The following is a 23529-nucleotide window of genomic DNA, read 5'->3' as shown; positions in this document are numbered from 1 at the left end:
AAGCTAGGCTAATGAATAGCATCTTAGTCAGGCTGTTGTACACCTTCATGTATTTAATGATTGAACACAACACCACTACTCATGTTTGGATAGTAGCCATATTCGCAAAATAGTTGCGGAATTAGGACACAGTTAAACCATTCAATCAAAAACTGTTCTGAAACATAAGTACCAGTACTCTAGCAAAGCACAGACGTCCGAAGAGAATTCCGACTGGAGTACAGAAACCCGGAAAGTATTTGTGACTTGCTTACGCCCGACTGCGGCAATTTTTATATCCAATATGTTAATGTTACGACAAACAGAAGCCGGCTTGACGTTCGCAGCGCCGCATCTTAAATCTCTTTGTCCTCATATTGCTCCCCTTGCGTGCTAACGTCAAAACCACACGCCTTAATTTACTTTGAATGATTTCTCGGTGTCACATTGATATGGTGGTTATAAACGTCTAAAATTGAATCATATTTCTCTGGGGTGAAGCGTCGGTTTCGTTGATGAAGCCTGAAGGACATTTTTTTTTCTCTCTCTCTCTCTCTCGCCCAAATCTCCCAACGGTTAGATTGGCATCTGGTACTCCAACAACACCCTGGCGATGAACTCCACCAGTTTGGATATTAACGTGTCGGAAACGCTCACCAACAAGACCCTCATTGTCACCACCATTCTGGTAAGGTCACACATTCCTTTAAAGGACAACTGACGTCACTTTTTTGTTTCCTAACTGACATCAGAAAAACGTTTTATAGCATCTAAAATACCCAAAAACACGCAGTATGATATTTTTATCATCATTTTTTCAAATGCAAAACACCAATAAAAATAACTTAGTGTCCAAAATCTGCAAAAAATTGAGCAGCGATTGGGCGTTTTCAGAAAGTCCCGCCCCTTGTTCGTGACGTCACGCCAAGACGTCTTGCATTGCTGGAGAATCAAAAAATGGCTTCAGATTCGGAGAATCTGAATAATTTATTCCGTGCCATTTTGAGGCAACATTGGGGGGAAATGTCTCACCCAAAAAGAGGCAGAAAATGGCCACCGAGCTCCTGTGAGGAATGAATCAGCCCGTTACCACAGGCTGTTAAATTCCTTACATGGAGCTTGGACGCCCTCTTCTGGCTCTTTCTGGTGCAACACAAGGTCTTCAGACCAAACAAGCATTGACGTGATGGAATGACTGCTACAATGTGTCCTTTTTTTCGGTCAGGGGCGTTTCTTCAGTGACGTCACATACGGACTCGTCACCAACTCAAAAACAAGACTTCCGGAATATTCAGCGCGAGTCTTAAAACGTAAAATATAGCTATATGCGGTGGAATCCTTGTAAAATACGCTCAGTAAAAGTCATTTGAAGCCATCTTAAAAAAATTATGGACACAACTTGTCCGGAGATGTCGGTTGTCCTTTAAGTACAGCTATTGTTACCGTAACAACCTCTGACGCAGTTTTGAGGTGGCAAGAAAATTACGACTAGAGTGTAAAGAAAGTATTATCACGAAAGCTATTAGCTATCTATTGGCTTGCTAGCTAGCTTTCTATCTATTTGTCTTACTATTCTATTTGAGTTGGTGCGCGTGGCTGTCGCTGCTCACCCACAGAAAAACTTATCCTGTGACTGTAAAGTAACCTTGAGAGTTTTGAAAGGCGCTTATAAATGAAATGTATTATTATTATTATAAAGAGGCAGAACTTCAAAATCGCACCATTGAGGGGCACTAGCCCGAAAGTGGCTTTGGATCTTCCCCCAGCCGAACGTTCAAACTATGGGCCGAAAAGCTTCAATTTCGCCCCGCTATTATTCCCTAGTGTGGCTGAATTAAAATGGGATTGCTCACGGACAGGTTTTTGTTCACAGCAAGATTGAATTTGTTGTTTATTATCCTGGATGAGACCCGAAGTTTTATAGACAGATATAATTTCCGTGATAAATCTATTGCATTCTGGTCGTAATTTTCTCGCAGTCCGTTTACAATCCCATATGTGCTCTTGTTTTTCATCTTCCAATCATGCCTGGACTGGACCGACTGAAAAACCCACCCTCACCCTACACCCGTATTAACTCATTCTCTGCCAGATGTGCAAAAAATGTGTCCACTGCAGTGCCAGGGTGTTTGTCATTGTCACTTGAATTCCAGGACCCACAGAAGATTGAGTTTTCGGACTAAATCAACATTCAATACAGCATTACAAGCCTTAGACTCTCTTGTTTCATCAGAAAAAAAAGAGTTAATTGCTAAATGATATGGGTCTGGAGTTATATGAGCTTGAAATGGGGGCAGATGTACAAAATACAATGCAATACACGCATATTGGTTTATATAGCACTTTAACAACAGCTGAAGCTAGAACAAATGGCTAACATAGCAAAAAGGGAAATGTTGCCTCCTTGTGGGAAAAAAAAAACATTGCCAGAGGCCATGGCCAGTGCTTTATTGGCACCCCTCACAAGAACAACCAAAAGCTGAACAAATTCCGGAATGGCATTCCACGTCACACTTTTAGACTCCCTAATAAATTCGGGAATGGCAGCGAATGAGTTAAACAGTCTCGCAAATGTACTAATATTAATTCCTAAATGATATGGAGTCTGGAGTTATTTGAGCTTGAAATGAGGGCGGCTGTCGAAAATACAATGCAATACATACAAAATACATACAGTAAAGTCTCGTTATATCGATATTCAAGGGAGTCCGAAAAAATATCGATATAACCGGGACTGTCGATATATCCGACCCTGTTTGCATGTAATTTTCTCCGTGCGTGCATAGAAATAGCATCGATATAACCGGGAATATCGATATATCCGATATCGATATAACAAGACTTTACTGTAATATGCAAATGTGCCCATTGTGGGACGAATAAATGTTTTCTGATTCTCATATTGGTTTATATCGCACTTTAACAACAGCTGTGGCTGGAACAAAGCGCTAACATGGACAAAAAAAGATAAATATTGCCCCCTTGTGAAAAAGAAAAACATTGTCAGAAGCCATGGCCAGCGCTTTTTCGGCACCCAAGCATGAAAAAAAACAAATTCGGGAATGGCGCTCTACGTCATATTTTCAATTCCCGAATAAATTCGGGAACGGCAGTGAATGAGTTAACTTTCATCCGAAATCAAACTACTGTACCACTTTTGATCATTGGAAATACTGTGAAATGCTTCCAGGAATACAAGAGTGACGCTACATTCAACACCTCAACAATACACCCACGTAGCAAGACACTCACTTAGTGTCAAGTGGAGCGGATATGAAATGTCAACAACACACACGCAATCTCACACACCCACACACACACACACACACGCACACACACACACACACACACACACACACGCACACACACCACATCATTTATGCTTTCATAAACGACATGTAGATGAGTCGCTCTCGTTGGACAAGCGTGTGTTTGCTAGCTTTATTGTCAATGTTTCTTTGCTAACGTATTTCATTCCACTGGGGAGCCAATTCGTTTGCTTCTGAAACGTTTGGTCGAATTGCACTGAATGTGCTTTAAAAAAGAAAGAAAGAAAGAAAGAAAGAAAGAAAGAAAGAAAGAAAGAAAGAAAGAAAGAAAAAACAAAAAAGAAAAGAAAGAAAGGGAGAGCGGGGGGAGTGGAGAGGGAGAGAGAGAGACAGAGAGAGATATGGAGAGAGAGAGGGCGAGAGAGAGCGAGGGCGAGAGACAGAGACAAAGGGAGTGAGAGAGAGAAAGAGAGAGAGAAAATGAGAGAGGGAGAGAGAGAGACAGAGAGTGAAGGAGGGAGACAGACAGAGAGAGAGAGAGAGAGCGTATGAGAGAAAGAAAGAGAGAACATGAGAGAGAGAGAGAGAACGAAAGAAAGAGATAGAGAGAATGAAAGAAAGACAGAGCGAGAGAGAGTGATAGAAAGAAAGAGTATGAGAGAAAGAAAGAGAGAGAGAAAATGAGAGAGAGAGAGAACGAAAGAAAGAGAGAGAATGAAGGAAAGACAGAGCGAGAGAGAGTGATAGAAAGAAAGAGTATGAGAGAAAGAAAGAGAGAGAGAAAATGAGAGAGAGAGAGAACGAAAGAAAGAGAGAGAATGAAGGAAAGACAGAGCGAGAGAGAGTGATAGAAAGAGAGAAAGAAAGAGAGAGTATGAGAGAAAGAGAGAGAGAAAAGAGAGAGAGAGAGAGAGAGAGAGAGAGAGAACGAAAGAAAGAAAGAGAGAGTGAAGGAGACAGACAGACAGACAGACAGAGAGAAAGAGAGAGGGAGTTGGAGGGAGAGAGAGACAGAGGAGAGTGAGAGACAGAGAGACAGAGAGAAAGAAGAGACAGTACGAGAGAGAGAGAGAGAGAGAGAGAGAGAGAGAGAGAGAGAGAGAGAGAGAGAGAGAGAGAGAGAGAGAGAGAGAGAGAGAGAGAGAGAGAGAGAACAGAGAGAGGGAGAGAGAGAGAAGAGACAGTATGAGAGAGAGAGAGAGAGAGAGAGAGAGAGAGAGAGAGAGAGAGAGAGAGAGAGAGAGAGAGAGAGAGAGAGAGAGAGAGAGAGGGGGAGAGAGAGAGAGAGAGAGAGAGAGAGAGAGAGAAACAGAGAGAGAGAATGAGACATTGAGAGAAAGAGAGCGAAAGAAAAGGTGTCCCGCGGTTGTCGCATTGAATCAAACGCTCCCTGGAAAGCTTTGGTGTTTAGTAATGTGCTCCCAACGCACTGTGATCACGATAAAGCGCACTTTGAAAAGCTCACGGCGGAGAGACGTCGAGTAGACGCCGCGTTGACAGGGTTGCAGTGACCTCCGCTGACGTTTGCCACTGCGGTGTTGCCGTGTGCCGTCCTTTTACGGAGCGCGCTAGACTCGAGTGTCTCCGCTAAGCGCTCGTTCGGGTGAATTCGGAACATTCCAGGGCCGTAACGCTCGCTCTCGCTTTGGAGGCTGACGTAAGGGCTGTGTGTTGAGATTGCCAACAAAAAATCTCTCTCTTTTCTTCTGTCTGTCTCTCTCTCGCTCTCTGTCTCTCTGTCTCTCTGTCTGTCTCGCTCTGTCTCATTCTGTCTCTCTCTCTATCTTTCTGTCTCTGTCTCCCATTCTCTGTCTTTCTCTCGCCCTCTCACTCTCTCTGTCTCTTTCTGTTTCTCTATCTATCTCTGTCTGTCTCTCTCTGTCTCACTTTATCTGTCTGTCTGTCTCTCTCTGTCTCTCTCTCGGTCTTTCGCTCTCTGTATGTCTGTCTCTCTCTCTCTCTCTCTCTCTCTCTCTCTCTCTCTCTCTCTCTCTCTCTCTCTCTCTCTCTCTCTCTCTCTCTGCCTCTGTCTCTCTTTCTCTATCTATCTCTATCTGTCTGTCTCTGTCTCTCTGTCTCTCTTTGTCTCTCTGTCTCTTTCTCACTGTTTCGCTCTGTCTTTCTCTGCCTCTCGCTGTTTTGCTTTCTCTCTCACCCTCTATCTGTCTGTCTGTGTCTCTCTCTGGCTCTCTCTCAGGCTCTCTGTCTGTCTGTCTGTCTGTCTGTCTGTCTGTCTGTCTGTCTGTCTGTCTCTTTCTCGCTCTCTCTCTTTGCCTCTCTCTCTGTTTCTCTGTCTTTCTCTCTCCCCTCTATCTATCTGTCTGTCTCTCTCTCTGTTTCTCTCTTTCTCTCTCCCCCTCTATCTGTCTGTCTGTCTTTCTCTCTGTCTCTCTCTCTCTCTCTCTCTCTCTCTCTCGCTGTCCCTCTCTCTCTTTCTATCTCTCTGTTTCTCTTTCTTTCTATCTCTGTCTCTCTCTCTCTGTGTCTCTTTCCCTCTCTCTATTTCTCTCACTCTGTCTCTCTCTCTCTCTCTCTCTCTCTCTCTCTCTCTCTCTCTCTCTCTCTCTCTCTCTCTCTCTCTCTCTCTCTCTCTCTCTCTCTCTCTCTCTCTCTCTCTCTCTCTCTCTCTCTCTCTCTCTCTCTCTCTCTCTCTCTCTCTCTCTCTCTCTCTCTCTCTCTCTCTCTCTCTCTCTCTCTCTCTCTCTCTCTCTCTCTCTCTCTCTCTCTCTCTCTCTCTCTCTCTCTCTTTCTCACTCTCTCTTTCTTGCGCTCCCTCTTACATCCAAACCATTTGATCAAAATGTCAAGGCTAGCTTTTTGTCCTTGGTTTAATATACGTGCACTTGCCCTCTCACCGTGGAAAATATATTTTTTGACTGCATCCACCTCTTTGGAATGGAAAGTAATCGATGTTGCAGCTCGCATCTGCAGCCAGAATATATCATCAACGTTGCCATTTTCTTTCCTTAAAAACAAAACAAAACAAAAGGCTAATTGGCTATTGGAATCGAGTCAGACCGGGATGGTCTCATGGGAGAGAGATATGCAAATGTGTTCTGCCGCGACCCAACAAGCTTCAGACGTATCTCGCAAATGCACGCCACTACATCATCAGATTCATTAGCCCTTGAGCTTGAAAATAAAATGTTGTTTTTTCTGTCACTGGAGGAAAACGCGAGCTGTATCAAAAATGCTGCATTCCCAAATGCAATAATTTCAAGTAGTATTCATTTGGATATGTAAGAAATTGGCAACACAGTGAATTGATGGTTAGCATATTAGCCTCACAGTCCACAAAAAGACCAGAAAAGAAAACTTAGACCGTTTAGCTTAAAGCTAACCGACTATCGGCACGCTAGGCTAATGAATAGCATCTTTGTCATGGTGTTGTCAACCTTCATGGAACTAACGATTGAATACAACACCACTACTTGTGTTCAGTTGAAATAGAAAAACTCGACCATTTATCTTAAAGCTAACCGACCATCGGCAAGCTAGGCTAATGAATAGCATCTTTGTCAGGGTGTTGCACACCTTCATGCATTTAACGATTGAACGCAACACCACTACTTGTGTTCAGTTGAAATAGAAAACATAGACCATTTAGCTTAAAGCTAACCAACCATCGACAAGCTAGTATCTGTGTAAGTCGTACAGGAGTGGTCCATCGATGAAAAGATTTGTTCCAAGAGGCTTCGTCAGCAACATTTCAAAGAAGTACAGATGACAGCTGAAGAAACCTTTTCATCGATCGACAAGCTAGGCTAATGAATAGCATCTTTGTCAGGGTGTTGTACACCTTCATGTATTTAGTGATTAAACACAACACCACTACAGTACTGGTGTTTAGTTGAAAAAGAAAACATAGACTGTTATGTTTAAAGCTAACCAATTATCGGCAAGCTAGGCTAATGAATAGCATCTTTGTCAGGGTGTTGTACATCTTTATGTATTTAATGATTGAACACAACACCACTACTTGTGTTCAGTTGAAAAAGAAAACAGACCGTTTAGCTTAGAGCTAACCAACCATCGGCAAGCTAGGCTAATGAATAGCATCTTTGTCAGGGTGTTGTACACCTTCATGTATTTAGTGATTAAACACAACACCACTACAGTACTGGTGTTTAGTTGAAAAAGAAAACATAGACTGTTATGCTTAAAGCTAACCAATTATCGGCAAGCTAGGCTAATGAATAGCATTTTTGTCAGGGTGTTGTACACATTCATGTATTTAATGATTGAACGCAGCACCACTACTTGTGTTCAGTTGAAAAAGCAAACAGACCGTTTAGCTTCGAGCTAACCAACCATCGGCAAGCTAGGCTAATGAATAGCATCTTTGTCAGGGTGTTGTACACCTTCATGTATTTAATGATTGAACGCAACACCACTACTTGTGTTCAGTTGAAAAAGCAAACAGACCGTTTAGCTTCGAGCTAACCAACCATCGGCAAGCTAGGCTAATGAATAGCATCTTTGTCAGGGTGTTGTACACCTTCATGTACAGTACTTAATGATTGAACGCAACACCACTACTTGTGTTTGGAGAGTAATCGTATTAGCAAAATATGTAGTTGCGGAATTAGGATGCAGTTACACTACTCAGTGATAGAATTAGCGATAGTCGTTAGCAACAATTAGCATTTAGGTAAACAGGTTAACTATGGTGGTGTGTGACTAGAACAATTTCGCCCGGTCTAACAGTAAATAAAGTAGCATCACAAGCCTAGAGTGTAACTTTTTTATGGGTCAAATATACACACAAAAAACGATTTTTGTATTTGGAAGAGACTATAACGTGACGCGGGACCTTCTGCGAGCTCTAGTTTATGTCTCTTTTGAGGATTACACAAAAGCGTTCCCAAGTGAAAGTCAATTCGGGAAAAGAAGCTGGCTAGAAACCTGCAGTCATTCGCAACAAGAGGAGGGAAATGAGGAAAAACAAGCCCAGAGGAGTTTGATGTGATGAGACGCAGGCGCCGCACAACAAAGTGTGTTTTGTCTGCCAACTGCGTGAAAGTTGCGGCTTTCCCCTTCAAAATAAACTCCCTGTCTTATTTTCGTCAGAGTCCAGTAAAACCCCAATGAACGATCATTTCACTTTTTTTTTGATACAAATGTAGGACGACTGGCAGAAACGCTCCGCACGTGATAACATTTGCCATTGGAAGTACATTTAATAATAATACATTTCATTTCTAAGCGCCTTTCAAAACTCTCAAAGTCACTTTACAGTCACAGTATACGTTTTTCAGCGGGTGAGCAGCGGCAGCCACACGCGCCAGCGTTCACTCAACCCGGAAGTAATTCAAATATATAGGAAGCTAGCTAGCTGGCCAATCGTTAGCCAACAGATACCTCGCTAGATAGCCAGTCAGCTAGATAGCCAGCCAGCTAATGGATATATAGCTAGCTAGCTAGCGAGCCAGATAGCTAATAGATAGCAAACAGCTTGCAAATGATGATAATAAGATGAAGCGCTGGTCAGACCTCTGGCGATATTTTTCCCCGCCACGAAGGGGCAGCATTTTCCTTTTGTCCATGTTAGCGCTTCAGGTGTTGTTAAAGCGTTATATAAATCAATATGTACTGTATTTCGTAGAGCTGCCCCCATTTCAAGGTCAGATAACTCCAGACCTATATCACTTAGGAATTAACTCTTTTTTTTATGATGAAACAGAGTGCCTAAGATTAGTTTATGCTGCATTGCATGTTTTTGTCGTCCTAAAACTCAATATTCACTGACGAAGCATCTTGGATAAGAAGCGAAACGTCCGAAACCTTCTCATTGATTGTGTTAACCCCAACCCAAATGGCAAAGGCAGGAACACCGCAGGGATCAGATCTAGTCCCACTTAACATCATCATGAAAAAAATGCTGCGTTACCGGTACCGTTACAGTAAAGTCTCGTTATATCGGTTATATCGATAGTACTGCTTATTACGATACTATTTCTATGAACTCAAGGAGAAAATTACATGCCCGCAGGATCGGATATATCGATAGTCCGGTTATATCGATATTTTTTCCGACTCCCGAGAATATCAATATAATGAGACTTTACTGTATTTGATTTTCACTCATTGGATGCAACCACCCTCATATTGCTTTTCTCTTCTATTCAGGAAAACCCGTATGTGATGCGCAAGGACAACTACCAAGACTTCCATGGCAACGACCAGTATGAGGGCTTCTGCGTGGACATGTTGAAGGAACTGGCGCACATCCTCAAATTCTCCTTCAAGCTCAAACTGGTGGACGACGGACTGTACGGCGCTCCCGAACCCAACGGTTCCTGGACTGGAATGGTGGGAGAGCTTATAAACCGGGTGAGTCCAGTTTCTGTTTGGATTTGAAACCATTTTTTAACAATGCCCGGCTGCAGTCTAGCTTTAAATAAAGCAATGGAAAGTCGCAATAAATTTTCCGAACAGCTTCGTTGTTATGCAGTGCGGCGAGCGGCGAATTGCAGCAAACCGGCTAACAAACAAATGCGGCTGTCTGCGGCTGGGCTGGCGACCAAGATTTTGGAATGAGTGTCATATAATAACGAGATGGCGCAGTGACAGGTTAGGGAATGTGATGGATGGATAGTCTTAAAGTGGGACTTTCTTCTTTTGTTGCGTTTTTTTGCTCAATATTGAAGTTTGACAAGTTCTGAGCGCTTGGTGGTTCACGGTGACATGTTGATCGATAGTTGCCCGTAACAGTAAAAACTCCCAATTAGCGCATTCCGCATCGCCTATCCATCAAGTTTACTCGTTTCTCATTTGGTGGCGATGGCTTGAAGTCCCCGAAAGGATTTGCTTCAGGTACGAACTTGGAATGGTCCGATGCAAACGCTTGGATGCAGTGTTTGAAATAACGTCTGTCCGGAGGCCCGTGGCGTACGACTTTTACGTCGGCCGTACAACGTTCAAAACGTCTCGCCCTGGGTAGCTGACAACTTCTTCGAGAAAAAAATAAAATAATAATCAAATCAAACGTCTGTGTAAGCTCTTAGAAAGAGGCGTCCACGTGGCTTTTAGCAGCACGTTTCCACAGGCTGATTAATTCCTTACATGGAGCTTTGCCACCCTCTTCTGCCTTTTTGTCATCCTACATGACGTTTTCAGACCAAAGTACAGCATAATGCATTGACGTGATGGAAGGACTGCTACAATGTGTCCTTTTGGTCATGGGTGTTCCTTCAGTGACGTTGGGTGAGGACGTATCGCGTTATGTGTTTTCCTTCTAATTTCGCCATCAACACGAATTTTTCAGACCAAACAAAGTACCGCAAAATGCAAAAATGCAAGGTGATGCAAGGTATGTCCCTTGTCAGTGAGGGGCGTTCCTTCAGTGATGTAGGGTACTCAAAAACGTAGGGTACTCAAAAACAAGACTTCCGGAATATTCAGCGCGAGTCTTAAAATGTAAAATATAGCTACAGTAAAGTCTCGTTATATCGATATCGGATATATCGATAGTCCCGGTTATATCGATACTATTTCTATGCACGCACGGAGAAAATTACATGCAAACAGGGTCGGATATATCGATAGTCCCGGTTATATCGATATTTTTTCGGACTCCCTTGAATATCGATATAACGAGACTTTACTGTATATGCGGTGGAATCTTTGTAAAATACGCTCAGTAGAAGTCATTTGAAGCCATTTTACAAATTATTGACACAACTTGTCCGGAGACGTCGGTTGTCCTTTAAAATCCCCCCACCCGCACCCCCACTTTTGCCCCCACCCCCCACCCTTCGGAAGCCATTTTTGGGGTGGTCTCGGCGGATTAATAAGAGCGCCCAAGCGCCCTGTTCGGCTTAATTATCGTACGCCATGCACTTCAATTACCAGAGTGCGGTCCCCACCAGTCAACACCCCCCCCCCCTCGCTCCGTGAAGTCTGGCGCTCCCGCCAGCTCTCCACACGTTACCATCCACCGACGCCGGTACTGCTTGATCACTCAGCTCTAATTAGCGGCCCATGTTCATCAATTAGCTTCTAATGGAGGAGGAGGGTGATGGGTGGGGGGGTACACAGGTGGAAAGATCTGCCAAGCCAGTGCTTACACACAATTAGCCTCATTTAGGTGATGGATAAAATGGGGTACAGGGAAACGTTTGTCTTTTTTTTTCACCGCCACCACCTCCAAATGTGTATTCGAGTGCATTCAAACACTCGTGGGCCTTCTGCGCCTCCGTCGTCAAGTGCATGCCGTTCTATTTTTTATTTTTGCACCCACCTCAACGCTTAGGTTGATTCGATTCTAGCTCCCCCGTCTTCCATCGTTGATCTATTTTCATCCCTCTCCTCCGCAGAAAGCCGACCTGGCCGTGGCGGGCTTCACCATCACGTCGGAGCGGGAGAAGGTGATTGACTTCTCCAAGCCCTTTATGACCTTGGGGATCAGCATCTTGTACAGAGTTCATCTGGTAAGGATGGCACATCTCGTCCTGGATTTCTTGTTTTTTTTTTTGTTTTTGACATGCTATTTAGCCTTTTGAAAGCCATGAGAGAATAAAAGACATCATTTTTTTTAAAGCGGAGAAAACAGAATGAAGTTCACTGGTTTATTTATTTATTTATTAGCTATATTTTCCGGTATATAAGGCACACCCTTCAAGGACAACCGACGTCTCCGGACAAGTTGTGTCCATAATTTGTAAAATGGCTTCAAATGACTTCTACTGAGCGTATTTTAATAAGATTCCACCGCATATAGTAATATTTTACGTTTTAAGACTCGCGCTGAATATTCAGGAAGTCTTGTTTTTGAGTTGGTGACGAGTCCGTACGTGACGTCACTAAAGGACCCCCCCCGACCGACAAAAAGACACATTGTAGCAGTCCTTCATCATTTGTGGATGTATGTATTTATTTATTTAGCATTTTTCCAATTATTTATCCATTTATTTGTGAATGTATGTATATATTTATTTATTTATTTACCATTTTTGTATGTATTTATTTACCACTTATCCATTTATGTATGTATGTACGTATGTACGTATGTACGTATGTACGTATGTATGTATGTATGTATGTATTATTTACTTATTTATTTATTTATTTATTTATTTATTTATTCATTTATTTATTTATGTATTTATTTATTCATTTATTTGTTTGTTTTTACGATATAACGGATCCCATCGAGGCAGATTTCCTGTTTTTGGTAACGGGCGTCTATTCAATTTCAGGTTGCGAAAATTTCCAATATATTTCTGTTGTTTTCATGGTGAACATCAATTTTAATGTCGCGGTTGTGGCAATGACAAAAGAGTAGTCGATTCGCACTGCGGTGTTAAGACACGAGCAACGAGTCACAATTTTACAAGGGCATCATTTATCATTTCTTTTATATTGCTTTTTTTATATTCTATTCCATGCTCACTTGTGTCTTTTAAATGATGCATGCGTTTATATTGAATATGATAATATATTCTTTTTTTTCTTTTCTCGTAACATTCCAGCCGCTGCATCAGAGCTGTCACAAAACAGAATAGATAAACAACTGTCACATCTTAAATTTTGCATCACTGCGAGGCTTGCTGTGAGTTTGCTGATTTGAGGGTGCAGGTTACAAACTGATCTAATAATAATAATAATAACAATAATAATAATCAAAGTCAAAGTCAGCTTTATTGTCAAATATGGTAATATGCATGGCATACAGCACAGATGTAATAATAATAATAATAATAATAATAATAATAATAATAATAATAGTAATAATACATTTCATTTATAAGCGCCTTTCATAACTCTCAAGGTCACTTTACAGTCACAGGATCAGTTTTTTTCTGTTGGTGAGCAGCGGCAGCCACACACGCCAGCGTTCACTCAACTTGGATTTGGATTGGATTGGATTGGATTTGCCTTTATTAGTCTCGCAGTGGAGAATTTTACATTTCACAGCAGCAAAGTTATGAAAGAAATAGAAAGTAGAATGTTGAGAATAACTCAAATAGATAGAAAGCTAGCTAGCTAACAGCCAGTTAATAGGTAGATAGCTAATAGCTAGCTAGCTAATCGATAGCTAGCCAGATGGCTAACCAGTTGAGTGTTGCGCTCATGCTATAGCTAGCATAATTAGACCTAATTTATCAGCTTTCCATCTCTCATGAGCTTCGGCAGCCGTAAACATTGCGAAACGGGGCACGTATGGATGAAGTCGTCAGACGCCGTAGCTCCCCGCTGCGTTGCATGCTGGGAGTTTTCCGAAACCTGACCTCTCTTTGTACCTTGCCGTCTGTCTGACCCACGTGGATTTTCCATTTCCTCTACAGGGTCGTAAACCGGGTTACTTCTCCTTCCTGGATCCTTTCTCGCCGGCTGTATGGCTCTTCATGCTGCTGGCCTACCTCGCTGTGAGCTGTGTACTCTTCCTGGCTGCAAGGTGACTCGCTGCATTACATTAGTAACTTACTGGCACTTTTATAATAATAATAATAATAATAATAATCATCATCATCATCATCATCATCATAATCATAAAAACGCGCACTATACATGGACGTTTTTTTCGGGCAAAAAAACGCCTTACTATACATCACAGGTGTCAAAGTCAAGGCCCGCGGGCCAAATCCGGCCCGCCACATCATTTTTTTCGGCCCGCGAAAGCAAATCAAACTTGTTAAATTCCATGATGATTGCTAAAATCTGAGCCAAAAGTTCATATTTTTGGATGTCAACCACAATAAAAGTCATTATTCTTGACTTCAGATTTGAAAACGAGTTATTTGAAGGGATTTAAACATTCTAATGGGTTCCCCAAATTCATAACGGCCCTCGGGAGGAAACCATAACTACAATGTGGCCCGCGGCAATAAATGACTTTGACACCCCTGATCTACATGATATTTTTTTCGGCTAAAAACACCTCACTATAAATGGTGATTTTGTTCGACTAAAAACACTGATACATGGTCGTTTTTTTCGGCTAAAAACGCCTTACTATACGTGGTCGGTTTTTCACTCAACTCGGAAGTACGGAACACAAATACATAGAAAGCTAGCTAGCGAGCTAATTGATAGCCAATTGATACCTTGCTAGATAGCCAGCCAGCTAGTTAGTGAACAAATAGATAGCTAGCCAACCATATATCTGATAGATAGCAAATAGCTAGATAATGATACGTCTGACTATAAATGGTCATTTTGTTCGGCTAAAAACACTTACTATGCATGATCGTTTTTTTTTCGGCTAAAAACGCCTTACTATACATGGTCAAAAATAATAAAAATGCCTTACTGGATATGAATGGTTCTTGTTGTTATTGTTATTTGTTTTGTTTTTGTCAAGCGAACAATCCCTTACTATACATTATAATTTTTGGGGGGCTAAAAACGCCTAATAATACATAGTCATTTTTTTTAGCTAAAAATGCCTTATATAGGCCTTTTTTTCGGGCCAAAAAAACCCTTACAAAACATTGTCTGTTCACATGCGTTTCTGCGCCATTTTGTATAACTAATAGATAGCCAGCTAAATAGCTAGCGAGCCAGCCAGATAGCTAATAGATAGCAAATTGATAAGCAGCTAAGTAGCTAGCTTGATAGCCAGCTGCGTTTACTATCGATCAAACGGCGGACTCCCGCGGTGACTCTTGTCCACTCCATCAGGCTGAGCCCTTACGAGTGGTACAACCCAAACCCGTGTCTGCGGGAGCGTCGGGATATGCTGGAGAACCAGTACACGTTGGGCAACAGCTTGTGGTTCCCCGTCGGCGGCTTCATGCAGCAGGGATCCGAAATCATGCCCAGGGCCATGTCCACCAGATGCGTCAGCGGAGTGTGGTGAGTCGTTGCGCCGGGGGCGCCGCGCAAACAGAAGCTAGCAATTTTTGGATCATAGCATGCTGTCAAATGACAAAATAAATAACGTTTGATGTCCGTCAGATGGAGATTAGTCGGATTTTATGATGATATGCGAGACAGACCAAAACTGACAAAGTCGGTCAGCTACTCGCACCGGCAATGACTCCGGTGCATCTGATTAGTCCTCTCGCATCAACACGTGCATTTTGATGACATGTAAATTACAAACGGGGTGTAAAATCAAATTTCCCCTTGTGAGATATTAAAAGATTGTTCCTCTTCCTGCACCATGAATTATTAATCCGCCAATCCTCCAAACAAACTGGAGGTAGTAGGGTTGGCATTTTGAAAGCGGATCATATAGCTAATAATAATAATAATAATAATAATAATAATAATAATAATAATAATAATAATAATAATAATAAATTTCATTTATCAGCACCTTTCATCAAGTTAGCTAGCTAGCTAATAGATAACTAATAGATAGCTAGCGAGCTAGTTAGACAGCTAATAGATCACAAATAGAGAGCTAGCTAGGTAGCCAGAAACGGTGACCCGTTTTTTTTTCCGAGGCGACGCACAAGATCAAGTTAGCTAGCTAGCTAATAGATAACGAATAGATAGCTAGCTAGTTAGACAGCTAATAAATCGCAAAAAGATAGCAAATAGATGGCTAGCCAGGTAGCCAGCAACGATGACCCATTTTTTTCCGAGACGACGCGCAAGATCAAGTTAGCTAGCTAGCTAATAGATAACTAATAGATAGCTAGCTAGCTAGTTAGAGAGCTAATATATAGCAAATAAATAGCTAGCTAGGTAGCCAGCAACGGTGACCCCGTTTTTTTTCCGAGACGATACGCAAGATCAAGTTAGCTAGCTAGCTAATCGATAACTAATAGATAGCTAGATAGCTAGTTCGACAGCTAATACATCGCAAATGGATAGCTATGTAGATAGCCAGCAACGGTGACCCATTTCTTCCAAGATCATGCGCAAGATCAAGTTAGCTAGCTAATAGATAACTAATATGTAGCTAGCTACTTAGTTAGACAGCTAATACATCGCAAATAGATAGCTAGGTAGGTAGCCTGCAATGGTGATCCGTTTTTTTCCAAGACGACACACAAATTCTTTTTGGTTCAGGTGGGGTGGGGGGGTGTCAGGAAAGGTTTAGATGTCGTCTTTCGGTGGACGTGTGATGGAAATGGACGGCTAAATGGACGGCTAAATGGACGGCTAATTGAAAAGCGTTTTTGTCTATGCGTGAGTGTTGGCGGCAGGGGTTAGGTGGGGGGGGGGAATTTCCCCCTCTCCTTTGAACACCCCTTGATGGCCGCTGCTCTCGCCCTGCCGTCCAGGTGGGCCTTCACCCTCATCATCATCTCGTCCTACACGGCCAACCTGGCTGCTTTCCTGACCGTGCAAAGGATGGAGGTCCCCATCGAGTCCCCCGACGACTTGGCCGACCAAACAAACATCGGGTACGGGACCATCCACGGCGGGAGTACCATGACGTTCTTCATGGTACGTGCCGGTTTTTGGTATTGTTTTTTGGTGACTTGTTTGGCGCTTTGTGTAATACGTCGTGAAACATTTTTGTTTGAATGTTGGTCCTCACATCTGCCACTTCATCCCCTTTGGCTGTGTCGCGCATTTAGGTGGTTTTTGTTTGCTTGTAAAAGCGCCTCGGGGGGGTTTTGTGTTAGCATCTGTGTTTGTGTAACTCCAGCGCGCAAGCGTGTATGTGGCGTTTTTCCGTGTAGGTACGTTTACATATAGGAATGGGAGTAGGTGGGTGTATTTGTTTATTTGAGAAGGGAATGGCCATGAGCCAGTTTGTCAGTGTTTGTATTCTCTTGGTGGTGTTGATCTTACTGTTGCGTTGAGTGGGGGCTGGAGGAGAGGCTCTCTGAATGGTTACAATCTTTTTACAATATACAGTAAAGTCTCGTTATATCGATATCGGTTATATCGATAGTACCGCTTATTACGATACTATTTCTATGAACGCATGGAGAAAATTACATGCGCGCAGGGTCGGATATATCGATAGTCCGGTTATATCGATATATTTTTTGGACTCCCGAGAATATAGATATAACGAGACTTTACTGTATTTTATACAGAATATTTTTATATGGAGGTCATATAAAAATATATATGTGTATATATATATATATATATATATATATATATATATATATATATATATATATATATATATATATACATATATATATAGAGAGAGAGAGAGAGAGAGAGAGAGAGAGAGAGAGAGAGAGAGAGAGAGAGAGAGAGAGAGAGAGAGAGAGAGAGAGAGAGAGAGAGAGAGAGAGAGAGAGAGAGAGAGAGAGAGAGAGAGAGAGAGAGAGAGAGAGAGAGAGAGACTGTGTGTGTGTGTGTATATATAGACTGTGTGTATATATATATATATACTGTGTGTGTGTATAGACTGTATATACTGTGCGTGTGGACTGTATATAATGTGTGTGTATGTACTGTGTGTATATATATATATATATATATATATATATATATATATATATATACACACAGTACATACACACACATTATATACAGGAGCTGCTGTATATCGACATACAGTAAAGTCTCGTTATATCGATATTCTCGGGAGTCCGAAAAAATATCGATATAACCGGGACTATCGATATATCCGATCCTGCGCGCATGTAATTTTCTCCTTGCGTTCATGGAAATAGTATCGTAATAAGCGGTACTATCGATATAACCGATATCGACATAACGAGACTTTACTATATATATATATCTATATATATATATATATATATATACTGTATATATGTCTGTATGAATATATGCTTTCTACCATCTTATTAACTTCCTTATTGACTGTATATGATAGTTATCCATGTGAAGCGCTTTGTTACAGCCTCAGCTGTTGTTACAGTGCTATATAAGTCAATATGTATTGTATTGTAATATATACATATACAGTAAAGTCTCGTTATATCGATATTCAAGGGAGTCCGAAAAAATATCGATATAACCGGGACTATCGATATATCCGACCCTGTTTGCATGTAATTTTCTCCGTGCGTGCATAGAAATAGTATCGCTATAACCGGGACTATCGATATATCCGATATCGATATAACGAGACTTTACTGTATATACTTTCTGTATCCACTGTCTCCCCCAACCCCTCTGATGCTATCCATAATCCCATTTGCTCCGATACACATTCCTCCGCCGTCCAATCCTTTTTCCAAACCAACCCGGTGTTCCTTTCGTCAGAACTCTCGCTACCAGACCTACCAGCGCATGTGGAACTACATGAACTCCAAGCAGCCCAGCGTGTTCGTCAAAAGCACGGAGGAAGGCATTGCTCGCGTGGTCAATTCCAAGTACGCCTTCCTGATGGAGAGCACCATGAATGAGTACCACCGCGGCCTCAACTGCAACCTGACGCAGATCGGAGGTCTCCTGGACACCAAGGGATACGGCATCGGTATGCCTCTGGGTACGTGCTCGAGCCTCCACTTGTTACGGCCTCGTGAGCAAAGTAGGTCAACTCATCGCTGTGCTTCCATTTATCTCCACGCTCGGATCTTAATCAACAAAAAGAATCTTCAAGTGCTCCGCGATATGTAATAGATGCTGATGTTTTTAATTAACACTGCATCGGCAATTAATTTTTTCCTCCTCAAGATTTGAAAAAAATTGAGTCGCTAAGAAGTGTGTGTGTTTGTATGAATACTCTTGTGAGGACCACTAATATTTTATACCATACGTCGTGAGGACATTTTTGACAAGTGAGGACATTTTCGCCGGTCCTCACAAGTTTTTCATTGTAAAGGCTTCTTTAAGTCTATTTATGCATCTGTTAAAGTTTTCTGAGAGGTCCTCACAAATTCAGCCGAAATGATTTTTTGGTGTGTATTTTCCTTTCACTTGGAACACACACACTTTTTACTCACTGTGTGTGTGTTTATGTTTGTGTGTGCGTGGTTAATGAGAAGAAAAAGTTCATACCATAAAAAGTAAAACGATATTTTAACCAAATTCACTACAGGGGTGAGGACTTTGAATGTAGCCATTCAGAAACCTCACTCCTGCTGTTATTTCAGTTTCAAGTCCACTTTTTCTTGCTTTGTTTTTACAGAAGTTGAAGTGGGACATTTAGAGTTCAAATGTAACACTAGTTCTTCTCTAAACTTATCAGTAACGGTGGTCCTCACTCCTTATCTGGAGTTATCCGGAACTCACAACACCTTTGAAACAGGAATGTGTGTGTGTGTGTGTGTGTGTGTGTGTGTGTGTGTGTGTGTGTGTGTGTGTGTGTGTGTGTGTGTGTGTGTGTGTGTGTGTGTGTGTGTGTGTGTGTGTGTGTGTCCTCCTCCAGGTTCCCCCTTTCGAGACGAGATCACGTTGGCCATCCTCCAGCTGCAGGAGAACAACAGGCTGGAGATCCTGAAGAGGAGGTGGTGGGAGGGCGGCCAGTGCCCTAAAGAGGAGGACCACCGGGCTAAAGGTCAGTTCACTCAAAGGGACTGACTTTGTGCAGTTTGGCTGACGTTAGGATCAGATCGCAAGTATTGTGTCACAATTTGATCTTTTTTTTTCTCGGATATTGAGTTATTTTTGTTCCTCATCCAGTGACCACATCATTTTTTGGATATAATTTTTTTAGCAGTTTTCTTCTATATTGACTAGCATTTTCTCATAAAAAAAGTTTAACTCATTCACTGCTATTCGCAAATTTATTTGGTAATTGAAAATATGCCTTAGCGTGCTTTTATGCTTGGGTGCTGATAAAGCGCTCGTCTGACCTCTGTCAATGTTTTTTCATTCCATGAAGGGGCATCATTTGCCTTTTTCGTGCTTTGTTACAGTATGGATTGAGGTACCTTTAACCGTCTCGCAGTGGAGAAATTTACATTTCACAGCAGTGATGTTATGAAAGGAAGAGGAAAGGAAAGAAAGAAGTAGAAAAACAAAATACAGGAGCTGCTTGAAAGGCAGCCGCTCTTGCGGCGCCATCTTGAAATCAAAACAACAACAAAAACTGAATAACAAATAATACAACACAGACAAAGAGAGGCATTCATTCTTCAGCACTTGCTGTCCCCATTTTGTGACATGGAGCAGTTCTAGATGAAAGAGGAGAGGATCAAAGCGTCCTTTTCAGCAGTGGATCAGGGACGTATATATATATATATATATATATATATATATAGTAAAGTCTCGTTATATCGATATTCAAGGGAGTCCGAAAAAATATCGATATAACCGGGACTATCGATATATCCGACCCTGTTTGCATGTAATTTTCTTCGTGCGTGCATAGAAATAGTATCGATATAACCGGGACTATCGATATATCCGATATCGATATAACGAGACTTTACTGTGTATATATATATATATATATATATATATATATATATATATATATATATATATATATATATATATATATATATATAGCTCGCTATTGCTACAGAAGCTAGCTAAAAAGATCTTAAGCTAGCTATATTGTCTAGCTGGCTGGCTATCTATTAACTATCTGGCTAGCTTTATAGCTATCTAGCTCGCTGGCTAGCTATCTAGCTCGCTGGCTATCGGCTATCTATTGGCTAGCTGGCTAGCTTTCTATCTATTTGAGTTACTTCCGTGTTGAGTGAACGCTGGTGCATGTGGCTGCCGCTGCTCACCCACAGAAAATAAAATATACTGTGACTGTAAAGTGACCTTGAGAGTTTTGAAAGGCACTTATAAATGAAATGTATTATTATTATTATTATTATTATTATTATTATCTTGTTTTTGCATATTTATAACTCAAAGTCATGAATCCATCAATCAAAACAGTTTTTTTTTTTAATTTTTTTGGGGGGGCCCTTCTGTGCGTGTCAGGTCTGGGCATGGAGAACATCGGGGGCATCTTTGTGGTGCTCATCTGCGGCCTGATCATCGCCGTATTTGTGGCCATTATGGAGTTTGTATGGTCCACCCGCCGCTCGGCAGAGACCGATGAGGTATGCCCCCATACCTGTCCTCGCCGAAGCCACAGACACACCCCAGTAGGTTACCATGGCGACCCGCCAACCTTTTTTTTTCTCTCTTCCGTATGTCTGTACGTGTGCTTGTTAGCTGAAAATGCTGCGATTGTTTTTCATTTGTCTGCCATTTGTGCATTTGGGCTCCAACACATTATTTGCAATAAAATGTGACGTCTTTTTTTTTTCTTTAGTAAACTCAATCACATGTTTTTTTAAAACTATCTAGCTTACTACGATATTATTTGTAATTTTTTTGGGGACGACACTGTGTACACGTAGCTATTTGTACTGTCTATTAGCTATCTAGCTATCTGGCTGGCTATCTAGCTGGCTATCTGTTAGCTGGCTAGCTATGTGGTAGCTATTACGGCTGGATATCGATTTACTTGCTGGCTATCTGGTTAGTTATTAGCTAGCTTGCTAACTATTTGAGTTATTCCGGGTTGAGTGAACGCTGGCGCGTGTGGCTGCCGCTGCTTACCCACAGAAAAAAATGTATCCTGTGACTGTAAAGTGACCTTGAGAGTTTTGTAAGGCACTTATAAATGAAATGGATTATTATTATTATTACACAATTGAGTGAACGCTGCCACGTGTGGCTGTTGCTGCTGATTTATTCACTATCTATTAATGATCTATTTGCTATCTATTAGCTATATAGCTAGCTATCTATTAGCTATAAAGCTATCTATTAGCTAGATAGCTTTCTTTCTATTTGAGTTACGTCTGGGTTGAGTGAACGCTGGCACGTGTGGCTGCCGCTGCTTACCCACAGAAAAAAAAATCTATTAGCGATCTATTTGCTATCTACTGGGTATCTATCTAGCTACATAGCTATATAGCCTGCTATCTATTCGTTATATAGCTATATATTAGTTAGCGAGCTTTCCGTCTATTTGAGTTACTTCCGGGTTGAGTGAACGCTAGCGCGTGTGGCTGTCGCTGCTGATTTATTCGCTATCTATTAACGATCTATTTGCTATCTATTAGCTATAAAGCTATCTATTAGCCTGATAGATTTCTTTCTATTTGAGTTACGTCCGGGTTGAGTGAACGCTGGCGCGTGTGGCTGCCGCTGCTTACCCCCTCGGGTGTCCCCCTTTAGGTGTCTGTCTGTCAGGAGATGATCACCGAGTTCCGAAACGCCGTTTCCTGTAAGAAAAGCGCCCGCCTTCGCCGCCGCCGCCCGCTAGGCAGTTCGGCGGCGTCTGCATTGCGCCATCCCAGCCGCATCGCCCTGGGGGCCCCTCGTCCATTGCGCCTGGTCCGAGAGATGCGCCTGAGCAATGGCAAACTCTACAGCGGAGCTGGCCCCCTCACCGGAGGAGGCGGCGCGGGACCGCCCGATTTAGGACCGGGTCCTCAGCGGCTCCTGGAAGATCCTCTGGGAGCAAACGCCACCCCTCCCCCGCCGGCCCCCACCCCGGTGATGCTACCCAGCCGAAGTTGCAGCCACGTGAGGATCTGCCAGGAGTGCCGTCGCATCCAAAGCCTGAGATCGGACAGCAGTTTGGGTTCGGGCATCACGAGAATACCGCCGTCGTCGGCACCCCTACCGCGATTGCCCCCGCCGCCACCGCCGTCTTCCTCCAACACGGACAGCGAAGGCGGAGCTGGTCCCAGTCCCAGGCGGTTGCACAGTCCCCCGCACCACACAACCAGGCCCGTACCGCTTCAGCAGAACCTGAATAAAGCCGATTTACTGGGGGATCAGGCCTGAAAGTGGAGTTGAGATCCTGCTTAATGCTGAAACGGGGAGGATGGAGGTGGGTGGCGGTTCCACAGTCCCCCGCACCACACTGCCATGCCCGTACCGCTTCAGCAGAACCTGAACAAAGCAGATTTACTGGGGGATGCCGATTTACTGGGGGATCAGGCCTGATAGTGGAGTTGGGGTACTGCTTGATGCTGAAACGAAGAGCATGGAGGTGGGTGGCGGTTGCACAGTCCCCCGCACCACACTGCCATGCCCGTACCGCTTCAGCAGAACCTGAACAAAGCCGATTTCCTAGGGGATCAGGCCTAAAAGTGGAGTTGAGATACTGCTTGATGCTGAAACGAAGAGCATGGAGGTGGGTGACGGTTGCACAGTCCCCCGCAACACACAACCAGGCCCGTACCGCTTCAGCAGAACCTGAACAAAACCGATTTCCTAGGGGATCAGGCCTAAAAGTAGAGTTGAGATACTGCTTGATGCTGAAACGAAGAGCATGGAGGTAGGTGGCGGTTGCACAGTCCCCCGCACCACACTGCCATGCCCGTACCGCTTCAGCAGAACCTGAACAAAGCCGATTTACTAGGGGATCAGGCCCAAAAGTGGAGTTGAGATACTGCTTGATGCTGAAACGAAGAGCATGGAGGTGGGTGGCGGTTGCACAGTCACCCGTACCACACAACCAGGCCCGTATCGCTTC

At 42.7% G+C, this 23529-nt stretch overlaps 1 protein-coding gene across 6 annotated transcripts in view; it reads left to right on the top strand.

The window, feature by feature from the left end:
• The window catches only part of grik5 (glutamate receptor, ionotropic, kainate 5), a 148281-nt gene extending 124798 nt beyond the window's left edge, over positions 1 to 23483 (top strand). For 5 of the 6 annotated variants that reach the window (XM_088999663.1, XM_088999661.1, XM_088999662.1 and 2 more), the window contains 10 exons: positions 560 to 667; positions 9378 to 9581; positions 11567 to 11680; positions 13538 to 13647; positions 14874 to 15047; positions 16430 to 16595; positions 18348 to 18573; positions 19456 to 19584; positions 20970 to 21136; positions 22221 to 23483. In XM_088999663.1, the coding sequence (XP_088855789.1) occupies positions 560 to 667; positions 9378 to 9581; positions 11567 to 11680; positions 13538 to 13647; positions 14874 to 15047; positions 16430 to 16595; positions 18348 to 18573; positions 19456 to 19584; positions 20970 to 21136; positions 22221 to 22835 (2013 nt within the window). In that variant the 3' untranslated portion in view covers positions 22836 to 23483. The remainder of the gene's footprint in view (positions 1 to 559; positions 668 to 9377; positions 9582 to 11566; positions 11681 to 13537; positions 13648 to 14873; positions 15048 to 16429; positions 16596 to 18347; positions 18574 to 19455; positions 19585 to 20969; positions 21137 to 22220) is intronic. The other variant, XM_088999666.1, reaches the window with a different exon arrangement.
• Positions 23484 to 23529: the final 46 nt, after the last annotated feature.

Source organism: Hippocampus bargibanti, linkage group LG06, assembly GCF_051943395.1.
Source record: "Hippocampus bargibanti isolate YZ-2025 linkage group LG06, ASM5194339v1, whole genome shotgun sequence".
In the NCBI taxonomy this organism is placed as follows: Eukaryota; Metazoa; Chordata; class Actinopteri; order Syngnathiformes; family Syngnathidae; genus Hippocampus; species Hippocampus bargibanti.
The sequence above is the reverse complement of the archived record's forward strand: the minus strand, read 5'-3'. Positions and strand labels throughout refer to the sequence as shown.